General features: G+C 45.1%; 1 protein-coding gene across 1 annotated transcript; it reads right to left on the bottom strand.

Annotated features, from left to right (window-relative positions):
* Window positions 1–7,116: 7,116 nt before the first annotated feature.
* On the bottom strand, window positions 7,117–16,746 carry tekt4 (tektin 4). Its single transcript, XM_036550001.1, has 6 exons — window positions 16,207–16,746; window positions 15,852–15,922; window positions 14,356–14,499; window positions 10,525–10,747; window positions 8,134–8,288; window positions 7,117–7,682 (listed from the first exon to the last, which is right to left on the bottom strand). The coding sequence occupies exons 1-6, from the start codon at window positions 16,744–16,746 to the stop codon at window positions 7,469–7,471; spliced, it is 1,347 nt and encodes a 448-aa protein (XP_036405894.1). The 3' UTR covers window positions 7,117–7,468.
* Window positions 16,747–17,983: the final 1,237 nt, after the last annotated feature.

The raw sequence follows: 17,983 nt of genomic DNA, 5'->3' as shown, positions 1-17,983 counted from the left end.
TGAGCGAGACTGAGATCGTGAGTATGCATGGGAGCCAGCCGCATGAATTGTAGTGCCAGGTCTGACGATGCTCAGCAGGCCTCCTACTGCCGCCGCCCCCGGCCCCCTCCTCAAACCCGAGTCTGAATCCTCAGACGGTGACTCCGAGGTGAGGGAGAAGGCCGTGAATGGAGGACCGCCTGATAAAAATGCCTCCGCCAGCCGCCAGGGAGAAGGAGAGCTAAAAGATGGCGCTGCCTTTCTGCCAGTTTATCCTTGCATCCTCTCCATGCCTCACGAACGGGAAAGATGTCCCTGACATAAAGGAATGGATTAGCGGGCTCTGGCTGCTGGTGACCTCGGTTCTTTGGTGCCTTAATTGGTTTATTGTTTGAGTTCGTTCCTTCGTAGTTTGAGGAGCTAAAATGGGTCCGAGGCAGCTGGGAGCCCTGATTTAGATTTAGAATTGCAGACACAGTTTTCCCTGCCCTGTCCAGTCCCAGCACCCCCCCCCCCCCCCTGCCCCACCTTCATCGGCCATGCCTCCTTACTACTCAGAAAACCAGCCTGACTCCCTCTGTGACAGCAACATAGAAAGGAATGGGATAGATAACAAAAATATCAGTAACTTTACATCCTCTCAAATAATTTGTACCGCACTGTACTCATTCATACGAGGAAAAGCCACGGTGTACACACTGTACACTGCGGAATCACTGCATTACATTACTGTTGCCTTAATGTACAAATCATCGCATTTACAGCCTCACACATCAAGAACTGAGAAAGTGAAATGCCAATTTTCCATACCGCTGTTTTGGAGGATCTCCAGCACCAGCAGCCTGAGGCTAGATGTGAAGCTCCACCATGAAGGAGCTATGCGGAGCCAGTATCTTTCAGAAAAGGCTTAACGTGTTGTTTATGAAAACCTGGGATGCCTGCAACTGAAACCCATGAAACAGATGATTAAGGGGAGGACTGTTGAATATCAATTTGTACAACATATTATACAGGAAATCAACCAATAGACTTAGAGTGCAGTGGTACATTTTTCCGCTCCACTTACTTGGGGTCCCGACATAATTCAAGGCTTCCTTTCCTTACACTGAAGACTCGTTATTGGAGCATATCTACCAGCTGCCAAACTGCCCCCACACCCCCACCCCTCTTTCCCCGAGTGAGGGTACCTTTCAGTCATCTTGTTCATCCATCTTGGCGTGGGTCACATGATCATGCTAGCCCATCAGGGTGAGCCTGCGCTGTGCTGAATCTGTGGGTTTATTTCCCAGACAGCTCTGGCTTTTTTTTTTAATATATTTATATATATATATATATATATATATATCTCAGAGATCATTAGCTAATTGGCACTAAATTGGCACCCGGGGAGGTGGCTGGCAGGGGACAAAGTGAGCACTGGAGCACGTGTGCGGGTCACAGTCAATTAGCACCACCTCTGTCCTTTACGAGGAGTGGGCAGAGAATGCTCACCATTGTGCTGACCCCCCCCTCCCGCTGTCCAACAAGTCAAGAGAAAGGGGCCTGGTTTTCTGCTCGCAGCTCTCTTTCCCCTCCCTGTTCCGATGCTACTCGTGGCGTCAGCCCCTCCCTCTTGGTGCGAAACACCTCCCCGCGGCAACTTCTGATGAAATGCTCATCGAAACAGCGGGCGCCATCATCATCATCCTCATTATCGTCATCTTCATCAGCCACCACAGCAGCAGCAGAGGCAGCATCGCAGGCATTTTTTGCTGACCGTAATCAATCTGGAAATCAAAGAGGCGACCCTGGCGGGGTAATCGGTACAGCTGGTGCGAGACACGGGCGGGAACGCCAGCGCCATGCTGATGGGGATCTGGTCCCCCGGGAGCGCCCCGGTCTGCGGCGGAGAGCTTTCACAGAGCAGAAGGAGGGGAAGCTCTTGGCCTCCATCCCTCTCTCCACAGCAATCACTCAGCACTTAATCCTATTATAACTCATAATGCCTAGAGAGCTCCCACCCAGTTGTGGTGTATTACCGTGATTCGGAGCTGAGAGCTGAGAGCTGAGCTGCCGTCAGTCAAGAGGTGAAAACGTCGAAGGGACAAGTGTCCTGGGCTTATTTGCTTTGGTTATATTATATGCTGATGTCACTATAAAATGAGATGTAATTAAGTTTTTAATAAATTTCTAAACAAAGATTAGGGAAAAGAATTTTCAGACTATCCATGCAGAAATAACCACACCTAAACAAAGCCGTCCCATCCAAGACCAAAAAAATGCCACTTATCTCTTGTTTTCTGTGTCAGCTTTTCATAGCATCCCTTCTCCACCCCGTCTACCCCCTTTCTTTTCCCTGTATATTATGTCTAAATTGAGGAAAAGCAACCTTGGCTCGTGGCCAGGTGCATTCAACCGAGTTATTACAGCATATATCACCCCCAGAATTTTCCCACTGTAAATTACTGATGTGGCTACTTTGAACAAAAGCAGGGACCGTACGAAGTGTACCTCAAAAAGACTGATGTGACAGCTCCCTCCTATCTATACAACTCCATGAATTAATTTCCTATTCACTCATTCCCCATCTTCTCTCTCTTTTTTGCTCTTTCTTATTTTCTCCATCTCTGTCTCTGTCTCTCTCTCTCTCTCCACATCCGTGAAAAAGCTTTTCTCCCTCGATTTAATTAATCCAGCTCTGATTCCGTGCCCATCAGATACACTCACGCTCACGCTCACGCTCATGCTCACACTCATACTCTCACTCGCAAGTAATCATTCTTTGCTCTCCTCTTTCGGTGACAGGTATGTGTTATGTCAGGGAGGGTCATTCAAAGGAAAATTGCAGAGATCCCTAACAATAGGAATCTCTGCAATAGGCCTTTCGCTCTCTCTCTCTCTCTCTCTCTCTCTCTCTCTCTCTCTCTCTCTGATGTTTGATGTTCAATCCCCTCCACCTCCCCCGTGCTTGATTAGTCTTTGTAGCGCTGGAGACGTTGTTGCAAAATTCAACACACCTGGAACCGCCCGAGGTGCAATGTTCAGTCTGACAAGCCATGTAGTCTACTGAGCACAGAAACACCAAAAAAAACAACAAAAACAAAAAAAACAACAAAAAAAGAAATCAGCTAACCTGACTGCCTTCACTCCCTGCTGTGAGTCCGCTGTGAGGAAGATTGACGTGAAGATTGTCGTGATCTGCGCTGTGATTGGCTGTGACTGCTGCCTGAAGGGTAGACCCTGGCGCTTGACTGGGATTTTTCTTGTTTCCAGCAATTAGCCATGACTCTCATGCAGTGTCAGACCAAGCATTCTAAATCATGTGGTGTGTGTGTGTGTGTGTGTGTGTGTGTGTGTGTGTGTGTGTGTGTATATGTGTGTGTGTATAGAGGGATGAGGAAGAAGCTTCCCTCCTCCCATGGGCAGTTCCCTGTGGAAATACCTACTGGTGTAGGCACTACCCAAACACGTCATGGGTTCATCCCATGGTCACTACACCCCCATACAAAATATATGGGTTCACCCACACACCACGTTATATGAGCTCCTGTCAATCATAGCACAATTGCGCAATAATTCACAGAAAACTATGCACGCTGTACCAGGTATTTATATGCCTTGTCTCACTGCGGTCATTAAATGCCCCACATCACTTACTGAAAAGTGCACTGAAATCCGTTGTTAGATACAATTCATTATTACCAATATTGTTATTTGTGGTAAGAGTATCAATATTATTTTATCGTAGTCTTCATCATTATAATAATTATATTTTATTATGTAACTGTTATTGTTGCTCTTGTTATCATTTGTATTACCATAGATTAAAATTTGTTCACGAAGATCCAAATTCTTTGCTCCAAATCACTCTCTGATCTTAGTCTGATTTTACAAATAGATTTTGGAAAGCTTCAGTAGGCTCCATGCCCATTTCCTGTGGCCCATTACTCTGTTGGTGGGACAAAATGTAGTACTAATTTAATGAGTCAACCATTAATGAATAAAAAATGCTGCTAGCGCCTACTTCAACCACAGGACCACTGTGCCTGTTCATGTATTTCCATGCATAAACGTCCCGTGAGTTCTGTTGCATTACTGACACCTAGCGTCCAAAACATGTAAGCGCATGAAATTTCGAAGTTTCCTCTGTGGCAATGCACTGAGGCGTTACACAAGCGTTGTGTGCCTAAGAGAGTATATGAATCCGGAGCACAACCGTCACCGAAGAGTTCAATCTTAAATTATTCAAGCGATCATATTTTAGTAATAGCATGCCAGCAAACCTGAGTGCGTCGGTGTTTCCCAGCCAGGCACTGATAGCTCGTTCACTAGTACTCATGCGTTTGCTAAGCAGATGCCTTTATACAGGGGCGATTTACACATTGCCCGTTTATACAGCGGGGAAATTCACTGAGTAAATTCACATTAGGCGTCACGCCTGAGGTTCCAGAAAAGAGCGTCCATACTTCACAGTTAAGATCTCACTTATCTAACCGCAACGGTCCCCAGCCAACGCTTTATGTTTTTCGCCCACGTGTCCACCTGGCTCTGCGCTCTGACATTTCGGTTTGGCTGATAGGCAGTGAACAAATGCATCAACACCAAATCAGGGCAATGATGCAGTAAATGTGATTTGATTTTTTTCCTTCTTTTCCTCCATGTATGAGCTGACAGAATAATGTAAGGCCTGCGATTTGATTGGCTATGGGATTGGAAGGAATCTTGCCTGCATGATGTTGCGTGACAAAAATTCTATCCATAGTAAAAGTGGGCATGATGGACATGACAAGACAGAAAATAGCATTTTTTTAAAAGGAAAATGATAAAGAAAACATTATCTTTGGTTATTTAAGAGTTCACAGAGTGCACAGTTTAATGACAGTGAATGTCCAAGATTTTTGGCCATACGCAATGGAAAGATGAAGAAAACAGGACTTAATGCAGCTTAAATAGCAGCTTAAATACCTAGAAGGGCTGTTTCAGTAAAATACAGTGTAGGTGACACGAGAAGAGAAACTGCTAACTTGCCTACTAAAGTTTTACAATAATACACTCTACATGAAAATCAGTAGCTGTTTAAACTGATACAAAAAAAAAGTTTTAATTTTTACCACCACTGGTCACCACTGGACAAAGTAAAACTTGCCCTCTGCCTTGATCAAACCTTGATCAAACAGACCTCGCCATCAGCCTCTATATAATCAAGACTTTGGACACTTTTTTCTTTGTACAGATACCCCAACCAGTAAATTAAACATCTTATGTTTTTTTTTCATATCAGCTTCATTCTTTTCCCTTGGTCATCGTGTGACATTATGTATGCAGACAGTAGCCTGCACTGCCACTGAAGATGGAGAAAGGCTGGGTACTGTTGGGCCATGTCGCTCTCTGCCCACACTGCGTGTTACACTCTCACATACCCCTCTGGGGATGAGGGAACATTCGGCAGAAGCCATTAATTTCTTGCCTTTTCCTTTTATCTCCTTCCCCTCACTGAGGATAATGTATTATTCACTGTTGTCAGGGTTGTGTTCTGTGACAAAACGCAATGAGAAAATTAACAAAAGAGATGGGTAGGGAAAAAAAAAGAAAGAATTAATCTTTTTCCAATAGGGAAACTCTGCCGAAGATGACGGTGTCAGGATGGATATTTGATTTCTATTAGAATTATAAATTCTTGAGAAATAGCTGGGCAGTCAAACCAGACAAGAGCATTGTTCCAAACATGCATGTGTTTCAAGACTCTCAAAAGGAAACAGAAAGTCACCTTGCTGTTGCAGAAATCCGACCCCTTGCGTAACGACTGTCTGATGAACAGGGTTTCTTTTTATCACTAATCAACCCATCACCAGTTTACCACATACTAGTGACCTTTGATTTTCTGACACGCAGACAGAAGAATTTACCTGGTCACCGTGGGTGTATTGAGTCTCCAAATCTCCTCGACCCGAAGATATCGGTGGCCCTTCCTTAAGCCGCTGTACACCTTATTCTACGCGCCGTTGCCATGATATTGAAAAATACTTTTAATGACAAGCACAGAGTTTTGCTGAGAGCTTTACTTTTGTGCCTGAAATAAACCAAACTCCTTTGATTTCCGGAAAACAGATGCAGCACTCAAGGAAAACCCTCTCACAAGGCATTTTACTTGTAATGCTGATTTGCTGTATCAGCGAACTGTTTATGATTTGGAATTGTTCTTACATTGCTACAGACGTAAATTTAATGCAGAAAAAAGTGCCAGGGAGATACATTTGTGCCTAGGTTTTTACACAATTTTACTACACATGCGCATTCAGAATTATTATTATTATTATTATTATTATTATTATTATTATTATCAATCTCACAGCCAGATCATGTGATATTCTATTGCTGTACATTACCCCACTGGGAAATTACATTTTTGGTGACATCCTATGCTTAGAGGGAACTACTGTCCTGCAATTAAAATGTACCATGTCTGAAACTGCGCAGTACTGAGCGCGGAGTAGGAGTTTGCAGGTCGGTTAATCACACGCTTCTCTAAACCTTTTACTCATCCTTAACCCCTAACGTCAAAGAGGCGTTGCCACCATTGCGCAGTCTCCCAAGCACATGCTGCTTACGCACTTACTTACGTAGGTGAGGGCTGTAATTACAGCGCAAATAAGAAAGTGTGTCCAAAGCTTATTTTACACAACAGGCAGGTCAAAGCGGACCTACTGTTGCAAGTCCCCACCCGCGGCAGTTCGTGAAGTACGTGCAGGTTGCAGTGGCCATCGCTGACAACTGCTACAATGTGCTTCCTGCGCCAGCCTTTTCTCGTGGGTTTGGATGTAAGTCAAGCATCCATGAATTAAAATTGTAAAAATGAAAATAAGAATAAAAGAAAAAGAAAAAACACTAGCGGTTTAAATTCACTCCTTCCTTTATTGCTGATATTTTAACCGCTGTTTGTGCTTTCACTTCAACCACACAGATCTGAACACTGCAAGCAAGGAAAGCCAGAAGGAGTAGGGAAAGGTCTGTGTACACACATACAGACCAACAAAGACACGCAGACTCAGAGGTACACACACTGTGGTTTCAGCAGTCAGACCTGCACATTAGTGCGCAGATTTAGGGACAGCTAGGTCATTAGCATGTAGACAGAGTGATAGGCTAACACTGGGACGAGCAAGGGCGGTTGGGCCTTTAGTATGTGAACAGTATCTGATGTCGTGGTTATATTTGGACAGGAAGGGGTGTGTGTTTGAGCCATCATAATTGAGACTGGTCATGATGCAGGTTATGGGACAGTGGTGATGATGGGGGATACAGACAGTGGGGGCGGGGCCTCTCAGTATCCGGACAGGGTGATGATAGGGGATATGGGTGTTACAGACAGTGAGGGCGGAGCCTCTCAGTATCCGGACAGGGTGATGATAGGGGATATGGGTGTTACAGCCAGTGAGGGCGGAGCCTCTCAGTATCCGGACAGGGTGATGATGGGGGATACGGATGTTACAGGCAGTGCGGGCGGGGCCTTTCAGTACCCGGACAGGGCGATGACGGTGGGGTAGCGTGTGCGATGGGCCATGCACTTCTCCCGGTCGATCAGCAGGCTGTTCGTCTTGCAGCCAATGTCCTTCTCCAGGGCCATGCGCGTATCCTCCAGGTCGCCCAGAGACTGCCGCGCCTCGGCCAGCTTCTCCCGCAGCGCCGCCATGGTGCCCGTGATCTCGCTCACCTCATCCACCAGGCTGGGAACGGGGACGGAGATGGGGGGAAAAAAATCATACGTTCAGCTCATGCACGGGGCGCGCCCACCAAAGCATCTCAAAGATTTTCATTTCTTAAGGTCGCATGACAAGTTTAATCCACTTCCTCAACTGCTGGTCCAGAGGAACCACCATCTGAGGGGGCACTGAGAAGTCATCAGGCATTTTTTTTACAGTATTATTTATTATGTATTATGTATTGTACATTGTATAATGTTATCCATTTATACAGCTGGATATTTACTGAGGTTAAGTACTTTGCCAAAGGGTACAGCAGCAGTGCACCCGTGCGAACTGGCAACCTTTTGGTTAGGAGTCCTGCTTCTTAACCACTATGCTACGCTGCCGCAAGGCATGCCACCTGGCATTCCACCAGCGCCAGTGAACCCAGGGACCTTTCTATTACAACGTGCCCGGTTGCCGCTCCACGTACCTGACCTGGGGCCTGTCGCAGCACAGCTCCACGTTGGGCCTCTGGGCGCGCTCGTACAGCCGGGACTGCGCCACCCTCATGGGCGCCTCCTTATCGTGCAGGGCCTGACGCAGGGCGACGATGTTGCGCTCCTGCGCCCCAATCTGCTCCAGGATCTGACCCAGGGGAAGGGGGGGGTGGGGGAGCGAGAGCCGTTAGGGCTGGACGAGCGAGTCAGTCACACCGCTGACCAGATTGGATTATAATCACTTCAGCACTGTGCAGCACATCAGCCAGAGATGGTACAGTACATTAGTATATATAAAACATGGGTCACCTCACAATACATGCAAGAGGACTGTAATATCAAACTGCCACATTACATTACATTATTGTCATTTAGCAGACGCTCTTATCCAGAGCAACTTACAATTCTCTCAGTTTACACAGCTGGATATTTACTGGGGCAATTGTGGATTAACCACCTTGCCCAGGGCTACAACAGCAGCACCTTAGTGGGGAATTGAATCAGCAACCTTTTGGTTAAGAACCTTGCTCCTTACCACTACAACACATTGCTGTCCCAGTGTGTTCAAAAATCACGTGTCTTTATGCCTACATGATCAAAAAAACATGTGTCTTTCAGAATGTCCATGGCAACTGGACCCTGCTTGGACCCTGATCTCCTATAACAGTTGGTTCTGATTACAGCTGGTGTTGTGCCACCCTGGTTCTACATGTTATATCTTGGTTGACTATCAGCAAACCACTAAGTAGGAGTCTGTGTCTTGTGATACATTTTAGCTTTCCGGGTGAGTGAGTGTCAAAGAGGAAATGGTACAGCCGTTGCTTTCAGCACAAATTCATCAAAAATGAAGAACATGACATGATGTACTCTAAAAATCAGGGCTCATACACAGACACTCAAATGCCAATTTGCCAGGACAGTCCTGTAGCCTTCTCCTTCCTGATAGCTGGGTCTGGTTGGTTCATGGATGGGAAACTACATGCAATAACTAAGCTACTGCTGATGGCTCTCTTGATGGGCCAGGAGGGGGCAGTCTTCCCTCTAGATCAGGGGTGGCCAACCCCTTCAAATGATCAACTCGTTATGAACTCCTGAAGCTGCTGAATAACAAACTGATCATTTGAATCAGCTATGTTGGAGCAGGGAGAGATCTAAAACATGCAGGACATGTGGCTCTCCAGGAGAGGGCTGGCCACCCCTGCTCTAGATCATGTATCAATGCCCCAATACAGTGAATAGGGACACTGCACTGGGGGAGACGCAACATTAAATGAGACATTATAGACCTTAAATTAAATTATAACAAGGTCTTGACTCCTGATACAGTCCAACAATAAATGAGACATTATAACGACGTCTTGACTCCTGACACAGTCCGGACTTCTGTGGTCACAGGGCACTTTTCAAAAAAGTAGGTGTGTTACCTCAAGTGTCGTGGCAAAATTCCCAAACTGGCTGTCAACATTTGGCCACCTAACCACACCCCCTACTGTTGCCTAGCGATACAATGCCTTGCACTCCCAAGGCACTATGTGTTTTTCCAGGTCAAATAGAGGCCACTAAAATAATAAGCCCAGGTGCATGATTAAGTGTTTCAAATTACATTGCTAACATGTCTCTACCATGATATTCAACAGATGCCTTGCGCCCTACTTTGCCCACCATCACCATTAAATCTGCTGTCTTCCTGAGCATGACTCGGAAAAAATCTGACCTAAAGTTGTTTAGTTAAGGGTAATTGTGAAAATTAGCTGCCTCACTGTCCCCAGGGCATTGAGTTCTCCCCACACAAAACGAGTTGATTCAGGGAGGACATCTCAATCCTGTCTGCTCTGGCTCAGAGTGGTGCTGTCTGGAATGGTAATTGGTCCCAAGGAATCAGCATTCCTGGCTATCGGGTAGGTGTACAGAGAATGCTGTACTGAAGCACGAGTTTTAGCAGCACAAGCAGAGGAACCTACGACCAGAGAGGTTTCGAAACCTGGTGGCGTTGGGGTATTCAGAAGCAGAGGCAGCGGTGCCTGGATTTGAATCTCGTACATGCTCAGCGTTAGAAAGGCACTGTTTTTGCTTGTAATGTATTTTAACTGCTTGTAATTTTAATGCTTTAATGTGCCTCCTGTCCAGGGACTCCATGTGCAAATTAGCTACATGGCTAAATCTGGTGCAATTAATGTGTTGCGCATGGTCCCTGCTCAATAAAGTAAGAAACTAAAAAAAGAAACTTTAGGTGCAAGACGAGTGATTTTAAAGAGATATTTCCGGAAGCCAAGAGCCTTGAGAAACAGACAATGCCATATGTAAGTGAAGGGTGGGGCGTCCTGCCACTCGCTATAACTGGGAGGGGTGAGGGAAGCCAGAGCTGGGCCTCGTGGGTGACCCACCTGAGCCAGGTGGAGCTCCAGCTGCACCTTGGCGTTGTGGACCTCCTGGCAGCGGCGGGCGAAGGCGGAGTCGACGGCGGCGCACTGGGAGCGCAGGTCGTCGGCGGTGTCCTGCAGCACGCGGTCCACCAGCTGCCGCAGCTCCGCCGAGCTCTGCTCCTCCCGGCCCGCCAGCTCCAGGTTGTCCCGCGTGAACTTCACCCAGGACTCCCGGTTCGTGACGCTGGAGGAGGGAGACCCCGGGGTGGGGTGGGGGGTGTGCGATGAACCACAGACTGCACAGCTGATTTAAAACCCCACAGCTGATTTAAAACCTTATCTCTCTCTCTCCCCCCCCCCCTCTTTCTCTCTCTCACTCTCTCTCTCTCTCCCCCTCTTTCTCTCTCTCTCACTTTACATTTTCACTGCGCAAACAGGAAGGAAGGGTGCGGTTTCACATAATAGACTCTGATAATTTCCATGCGGTGGTTTCACCCCCCTGTGGGTGGCATGACGGATGGGAGAGGGCCTGTTCTGAGTACGTAGGAGAATATGACTTCTGAGAATATGACCTTTCCTCTGAGGTGGTTTGACTGCAGCACGGGGTGTGAAAGAGGGAGTGGTTTGGTGTACATTGACTATGGAGATATGGCCCTCTCGGTACATGGTGCATTCTCACTGGGAGACAATGAAAGAGAGAAACAAGAACCAGGCAGAGAGGCCATTCCTAAAGAGGGACACCCCAGGAGAGAAGGCACCTCCAATGAGATCCTGGGGGAGGTATGCAAAAACTACTCTATCAGAGCACAGGCCACTTCTGAGTCATGGTGCTTATAAGCCCCCTCTTTAAGAGTGGAGACATATCAGACTGTAACAATCCCAGAGCAAACTGTGCAAACTGTAATCTAGGCACATTTATGCAATATTATCGATATACGCAGTGGGCCAGATTCACTATTCATGTGTATGAACGTTCTTTTGTGCATATAGCGTGCATATGATCAACATGACAAACATTTTGGTATTCATCAATTCAGAGTGCTCCAGACCACTTGTAACCAAACATACACAAGCACACAGACTTGAGAAAGACTGTTTTTTCGCCATTCCCATAAAATTATACACCTGTCAAGTTTACAGGTGAGCAAAACAACCTCTTGCGGTTGAAATACATAAAAAAGTGATTCAATTTGCACTAAACAAAAAAAAATATACTAAGTAACTATGTAACCAGTAGGCTTATACTGTAATTAACTTACTTTCCAAATTATAATTGAGAATCTGTCTACATTGCCGGTGACAGAGGTTATGTGCTGAAAAGTATTTGATGCTGCACCTATAAGCAAATACTGAACTCAGCACTACGGGTTACACCGCACACCATTATTATCCGGAGCTAAAAAAAAATCCCACCAAAGGAAATGAGGTAAATGCAAGGGAGGTGCCCAAGTACAGGGGGTTAAGTGCAAGTTAGCAAATGTTTCGGTCAGGCAACCTTAATCAGAGCTATTCTCTTTTATATATATATATATAGCTGCGTTGCTGAAACCCTGAGTGATGATGCTGCTGCTGGCGGACACCGCGAGAGGTTGCATAAAAGCACATTCACTTCTTGGCAGTGAGCAAACTAAGAACTAAAGCAACCAGGGCTATCTGTGCAACGCGAAGGACACTCAGATGACACTTTCAGATAGTGTAACTCCGGGGAAATATATCTGAAGCAGTCTTCCACAAATGTGGAGCTTACAGGATACTGTTTCATCATTACTATTTTTCAACTTATTGGTTTGTCTGTTTCATATGCCCAACGATACATGCAAGTCTGAATCAAGACAATACCTAGCTCTAATTAATTAAAAGTGGTGAACTGAATTCTGGATTCACCTGGAAATATCCTGACTGCTATGGCCACATGGGCCTGCAATGCTACGAGCTGAGGCAGGAAGTCAGTTCACTTCAGCCCGCTGAGTCTCACTATCCTGAATTCAACCGGCTAACAAATTATACCTTGACAAAAAAAAGAATTACATCGCCCATTGGGACACACAAAGAAGGTACATCACTGCAGAAAATTACCTGTCAACTTTTAAAGATATTGTAGACTTAAAGATAAGTATAGACCCAGTGAGCACAGCTGCTGATAGCCTGGCTGACACATGCGTATCTAGCCACCCAGAGAGGAGAGGGTGTGCTCACACTGCAGTCTGCATCCTCCTAACAGCCAAATTACAGGCAATTAAGGGATAGAAAAGGGATGAATTCAGAAATCTAGCCACAGTTCCTTGTCCGTCAGGGTGTAGATAAACTTCCTGTTCTCCGCAGAGAGGATTATGGGTCTGCAATATTGGCAACCCGTTCTATTGTGGCCTGCCGTAGCTCGGAGGACAACCAGGAAACAAAAAATGCATCTCGTTCGCATGATTTTAGGTCTCTAACATTATATTGCTTTTTCATTGTTGTCTAATTTCATGCCGTTTTATTTGTCTTGATATTGACGTTATATCCTTAAGTATGATTACCTCTCATCCTTGAAAGTGATTAGTTTTAGTTACTGCATTCCTGTGCTGTTGTGGCACTAGCGCTCTCTCTCTCTTTTTGACGTGTACACGCTATGGCAACACGGACGAACGTCTGTCATGCCAATAAGGCAGAGTGATATTGAAAAGTGAGAGCTGAAATTGAGTGAGGGAGACAGAGAGGGGGAGGGGGGCGCGAGGCGTGCGTATCGAATGCAGCCCGGTCAGTGAAGCGCCTGCTGGGAGCCCAGCTGTTGATTGACAGGCTTGGCGATGTGTTCGCTCAGGCCTGAGGCCCCCCGAAGGCTTGGGCTTTATGGTTGGGCCAGGTGAGGGAGGGGGGGGTGGGTTCTTAGGGGTGCCAGCACAGCTGTGCGGATTCCATGACCGGGTCGACTGAGAACCCTTTGAAAGATGCGTGCAAGGCCTATTTATTGACGTCATACAAAGTATTTCCAGCTACCGAGTTACATGCCGACAGTGCACTCACTGATAGCATTATTTATAATGTATTTTCACATTCTGGTTGTTTATTTTCACGGCGATAGACATTGGCATCTTTACGGGCCATTTCATACGCAAACATAGAGGTGACCCTGTGGAAAGCCTAAAGAGATGGGTGGAAAAGAGAAAAGGAGGAAAAATGGGTGGTAAGCAAAGAGAAACTGCAGAAAAGAGAGAGTAATAAACTTGTAAAAGTTGAGAGAAAACGGAGCTGGAGTTTAACGGGCATGCTTGTGTCTGCTGGTGCTCTGCTGCCCTCTAGTGGAACAACAGGCCATAGCAGTCTGTAGTGACCATCATGTCGTTAACCTCTCTACGAGGACAGCATCACGGAGATCAAAAGGTTGCTTTCTGAGCTTTCTGAACTCTGGCAGCTGTAAACAATTTATTTTCAAGGTAATGATATGCTGTTCACTTTCATTCTTATATATCACTGTAAGCCTCCTTTGTTCACCTCAGTAAATCAATAAGTGTTCAGGACAGGTATGTTCATATTTTAATATTTTAAAGCTTGAAGGCTACTTACAGTTCTGTACTTACTGTTGGTTTTATTACTCCTGCAACATGCATTAAATGTATTATTAACCTTATAAGTCAGTCTTTATATAAGCACTGGCAAATAGATAAATAATATCACATATAATAAGTTTTAATAGCCTGACTCCAGAGCAGCTTCAGGTTTCTAATAACACAACAACAGAGATGTGATTCTGTACAAAAAGGAAACCTCACATTCACAGAACCACAGAGAGGGAGAGACAGGTGAAGTGACAGAGAGAGGGGGAGGAGGAGAGAGGAAGTGAGTGAGCGAGATGGAGGTATGTTGTCTCACTGGTCCTGTAGCTTCGCGGAGTTGGGGTGATGCTGGGTGTCCACACTCCGGTTGTTGTAGCGGCCGCACTGGGCGTCCATGGCGTAGGCCTGAAACTTGTCTGACCAGTCCAGCTCCAGCGTCTGCTTCGCTGCCCTGTTGGCCCTGAGAGAGACAGAGGGGGACTGTCAAAATAACAGGGGGACAGAGGCAGAGCCAGAACCAGGCCCAGAATACCTGCAGGAACATCTTAACTTGGATGAATACACTTCTGTCGTCTTGTGCTGGAATTTGCTCTGGATAAGACTATCTGCTAAATTTTACATTTACATTTATTTATTTAGCAGACGCTTTTATCCAAAGCGACTTACAAAAGTGCATACAGCAAGTATAGCGACAGTACGGGGACAGGATGTGTACAGTTCCACAATGAGACAGTTCTCAGCTGAGAGCAAGGTCTGTTTGAGGACACAGTACTGTCAGATTTGTACAATTACAGCCTATAGGGCAACTAATACGATACACCTTCAAACGGCAAACTTCAACAACTTCAAACGGCGCAATGAGCGTCAACAGGGTAAAGGCGGCAACAAGAAACAATTTAAAAATAAATAAAATTAATAAAAATAATAAAAATAAATAAATAAATGTAAAGTGATGAAACAAATGCCCATGGGGAAAACACTACGTCCACAATGGGCAATTACTTGTGTATGATTCATGTCTTATTTATTCTTTTTACTTTGGCTTATCTGGCACGTATTACTATCCAGTACAACGTACTAGACCATCATGGCAATACAAAAGTATATCACATGTGCAAAAAGAACACAGAGGCAGAGCTGCCAGTCAGGATCACACTGGAAACAGTGGCTAATATGTAAGCACGCAAATCAAACTTTTAGCAAACACTTAACTCCTTAACAGTTATCATATGAGAAATAATTACTTATTCATACTAATGTGTACATAGAGGGTACTGGTTTCAAAGAACAGCATTATCTTGTACAGTGTTCATATGGTGTCAAACAAGGATCCATAAGAGCAATGCTACTTTGCATCATATATCCCTACCCATGGTCGCTAACAATGACCTGTAACATAAAGTGCTGGATTGCACTGTATCAGATTTCACTTAGCTAGGGGTTCGAGAGATCAGATGGTGACTGCTATGCACATGTGTGTTTTTTTAGTCAGCAATTAATTCTTAGACATTCAAATGTCCATGTCTCTAAACCTGTACTGCAAGCCAGGTTCTAATGTCTTTCTCCTTTCACCCATTTATAAGTGATCTGATTAGATAGGCCCACTGGTCTGGAGGAGTTTTATCCTCTCTGGTGACGAAACAGCTACATTTAGAACATTATGGTGCACCTCCTCATCAATCATTGTGTGCTATGGGCCCTACCCAGTCTGAATTCCAGTTGACCATCCTTAGTCATACACACTGTTGGTATCAAGACAGCATTCTGCGTGGCCTAAGGTAAAAGATAACAGTGAAAACATTTTTATCTCACCTTATTTGATTTATGGTTTGGTTTAATGTCTTTTTCAAAAGCGCTTGAACGCTCCTGATCAGCTCCACCTCCTTTGTAAAAAGAAATAATACATACATATAAACAAAAATAATTAATAACTGGAACTGGAATAACTAGCCTGGTAACGTAATTAGCTAACGTTAAAGTTAGACACATAACGTATTTCTGAGCTTTCGATTAACACCCAGACTTCACGTTTCAGCTACACTGTTTCTTTGTGAATAAGACATTATAATTATTATATATAACAGTTATGTTTACACATCTGGCTACAACAAGCTAAATACAACCGGATTAAGGGAACACAAAGACGGTCAAAATATTAGCACGTCACCTTAAGCAGCTCTTCCTCCACATCGTCTTTCACTAAGTCAGGCCCGAGTCGACGCTCCCGGCACGTCAGGTTGTCAGTGGCGATGGCGAAAGGGATCTCGGTGGCTTCCAGCGCCTTTTCTAACCGGCGTTTCTGGCCCAGCAGCAGGTCGGTCTCCGAGGTCAGCTCTTCGATGTGCCGCTGCAGCTCCGACCTCCAGAAGTGGATGTCCAGGAGCCTCTCTCCCAGGTGCCGCGTCCCCTCCGATTGGGTCCGCAGCGTCCCGGCCTCCGTCTCCTTGTGCAGATTCTTGGACTCGTGTCTAAGCCTCTCCGCGGTGTCGCGGTCAGTCACTGCCTGGAGGAGAGTGGCGTAGTTTTTGGCGCTCCACTCGTAAGGGGTATACTTAGCGGACCGGTACCCCGCGGTGGCCAGACCAGAGGATGGAAGCAGTGTGTCTTTAACCATTAATTCTGCATCTGATCTTGGTGGCAGAAGTTCCTGCTGGGATACTGCCCTAGTGTCATAAAATGGCCTTGACACTAATAGTTCGGAAGACATTTTTAATAGAAATTAAGTACTAATAATGTGTCTAAAGGATTATCAGGCGAGCGCCACGCGTATTGGGGAGCGTTGTTTATCTGTGTTTGCGTTGTGTTACCGGGGCTCCCAGTTTCTAGGGACGCGCGATACCTGGAGAACTACACCGGAGATTATTTATCACTATCGAGACGAAACACTGCGTCCTTTTATTGTCCAAAGTAGTTCCGGTCAATATTCAATTTCCTCTTAAAACAGGTCTCTCAGTGTGAAGAGTGCATCTCGGTTTAGCGCAAACATTTTATGTTCACGAACAGAACATTACACAGAACATTGTTCTACAAGATTTAGATACGGATTACAGAAATCCATCTAAAATGTAAGCAATCTGAAGAGAATTGACCCAAAACAGTTGAAACAACAATTCTAAATCCACTTAGCTGTTCATGTATATTAGTCTTGCCGCTACATAATTTAAAAAATATTTACCTTGTAACTTGCCGGGAATTTTTCTATCAAAACAAAATTGACTTGTGAAGTGACCAATGTACTGGACACTACAGACGATACAACTTTTCATAACAGGATTTTCGTTAACATTCAGGTGCTAATTCAGTAAATATTTGTTGTTTTCGTTGTTGTTGTGTGTCTTAGTTTGCAGTGTGTCGTGTGTATTTGTTTAAATGCCTTTTGTTCTCTTGCCTTTTTTTCTGCCGCCTGGAAACCATGGGTTTTCCCATAAAACATTCCATAACATTTGTATCATTACATTGGCTTAGTTGATGCTTTAATCTAGAGAGACAAATAGTTTACAACTCATCCATTTACACAGCTGGATATTTACTGAGGCTCATCTGGTTTTCTTCCCCAAGGTAACAACAGCTGTACCCCACCTGGAAACAGAGACCAGGCTGCTTCTCCTTCATGGATCATTTCATGAATGTTCTCAGTAGTGGTCAATGTCTATGAGTATTACATATTGCATTTTTAGCTTTACTCTATGCAGCTTCATCTTATCAACACAAGAGCTGTCACCTAAATTGCTACAGGGTGAGTCCAAGTGCGCAGATAACACAGGACACCAAAAGGTTTGGCTCAAAGAAAACAAACTTTCTTTCACTTGAAGACTCAAGCAGAAACCACAAACCAGGCTTGGTAAAAGACTACAAGCACGACAACTCAAAACCAAGCAAATAGGTAGACAAAAGGCAGATCTTAAATAAGAGAAAACACAGGTGAAACCAATAACTAATATGCA

Source organism: Megalops cyprinoides, chromosome 1 (genome assembly GCF_013368585.1).
Source record: "Megalops cyprinoides isolate fMegCyp1 chromosome 1, fMegCyp1.pri, whole genome shotgun sequence".
Taxonomy (NCBI): domain Eukaryota; kingdom Metazoa; phylum Chordata; class Actinopteri; order Elopiformes; family Megalopidae; genus Megalops; species Megalops cyprinoides.
This window is presented reverse-complemented; position numbering and strand designations above follow the sequence as displayed.

Coding starts and splice junctions, on each gene's coding strand:
- tekt4 (XM_036550001.1), bottom strand. CDS start 16,746: ATGTCTTCCGAACTATTAGTGTCAAGGCCATTTTATGACACTAGGGCA. Junction 15,923..16,206: donor TGGAGGAAGAGCTGCTTAAG/GTGACGTGCTAA, acceptor CTTTTTACAAAG/GAGGTGGAGCTGATCAGGAG. Junction 10,748..14,355: donor TCCGCGAAGCTACAGGACCA/GTGAGACAACAT, acceptor TCCCTCCTCCAG/CGTCACGAACCGGGAGTCCT.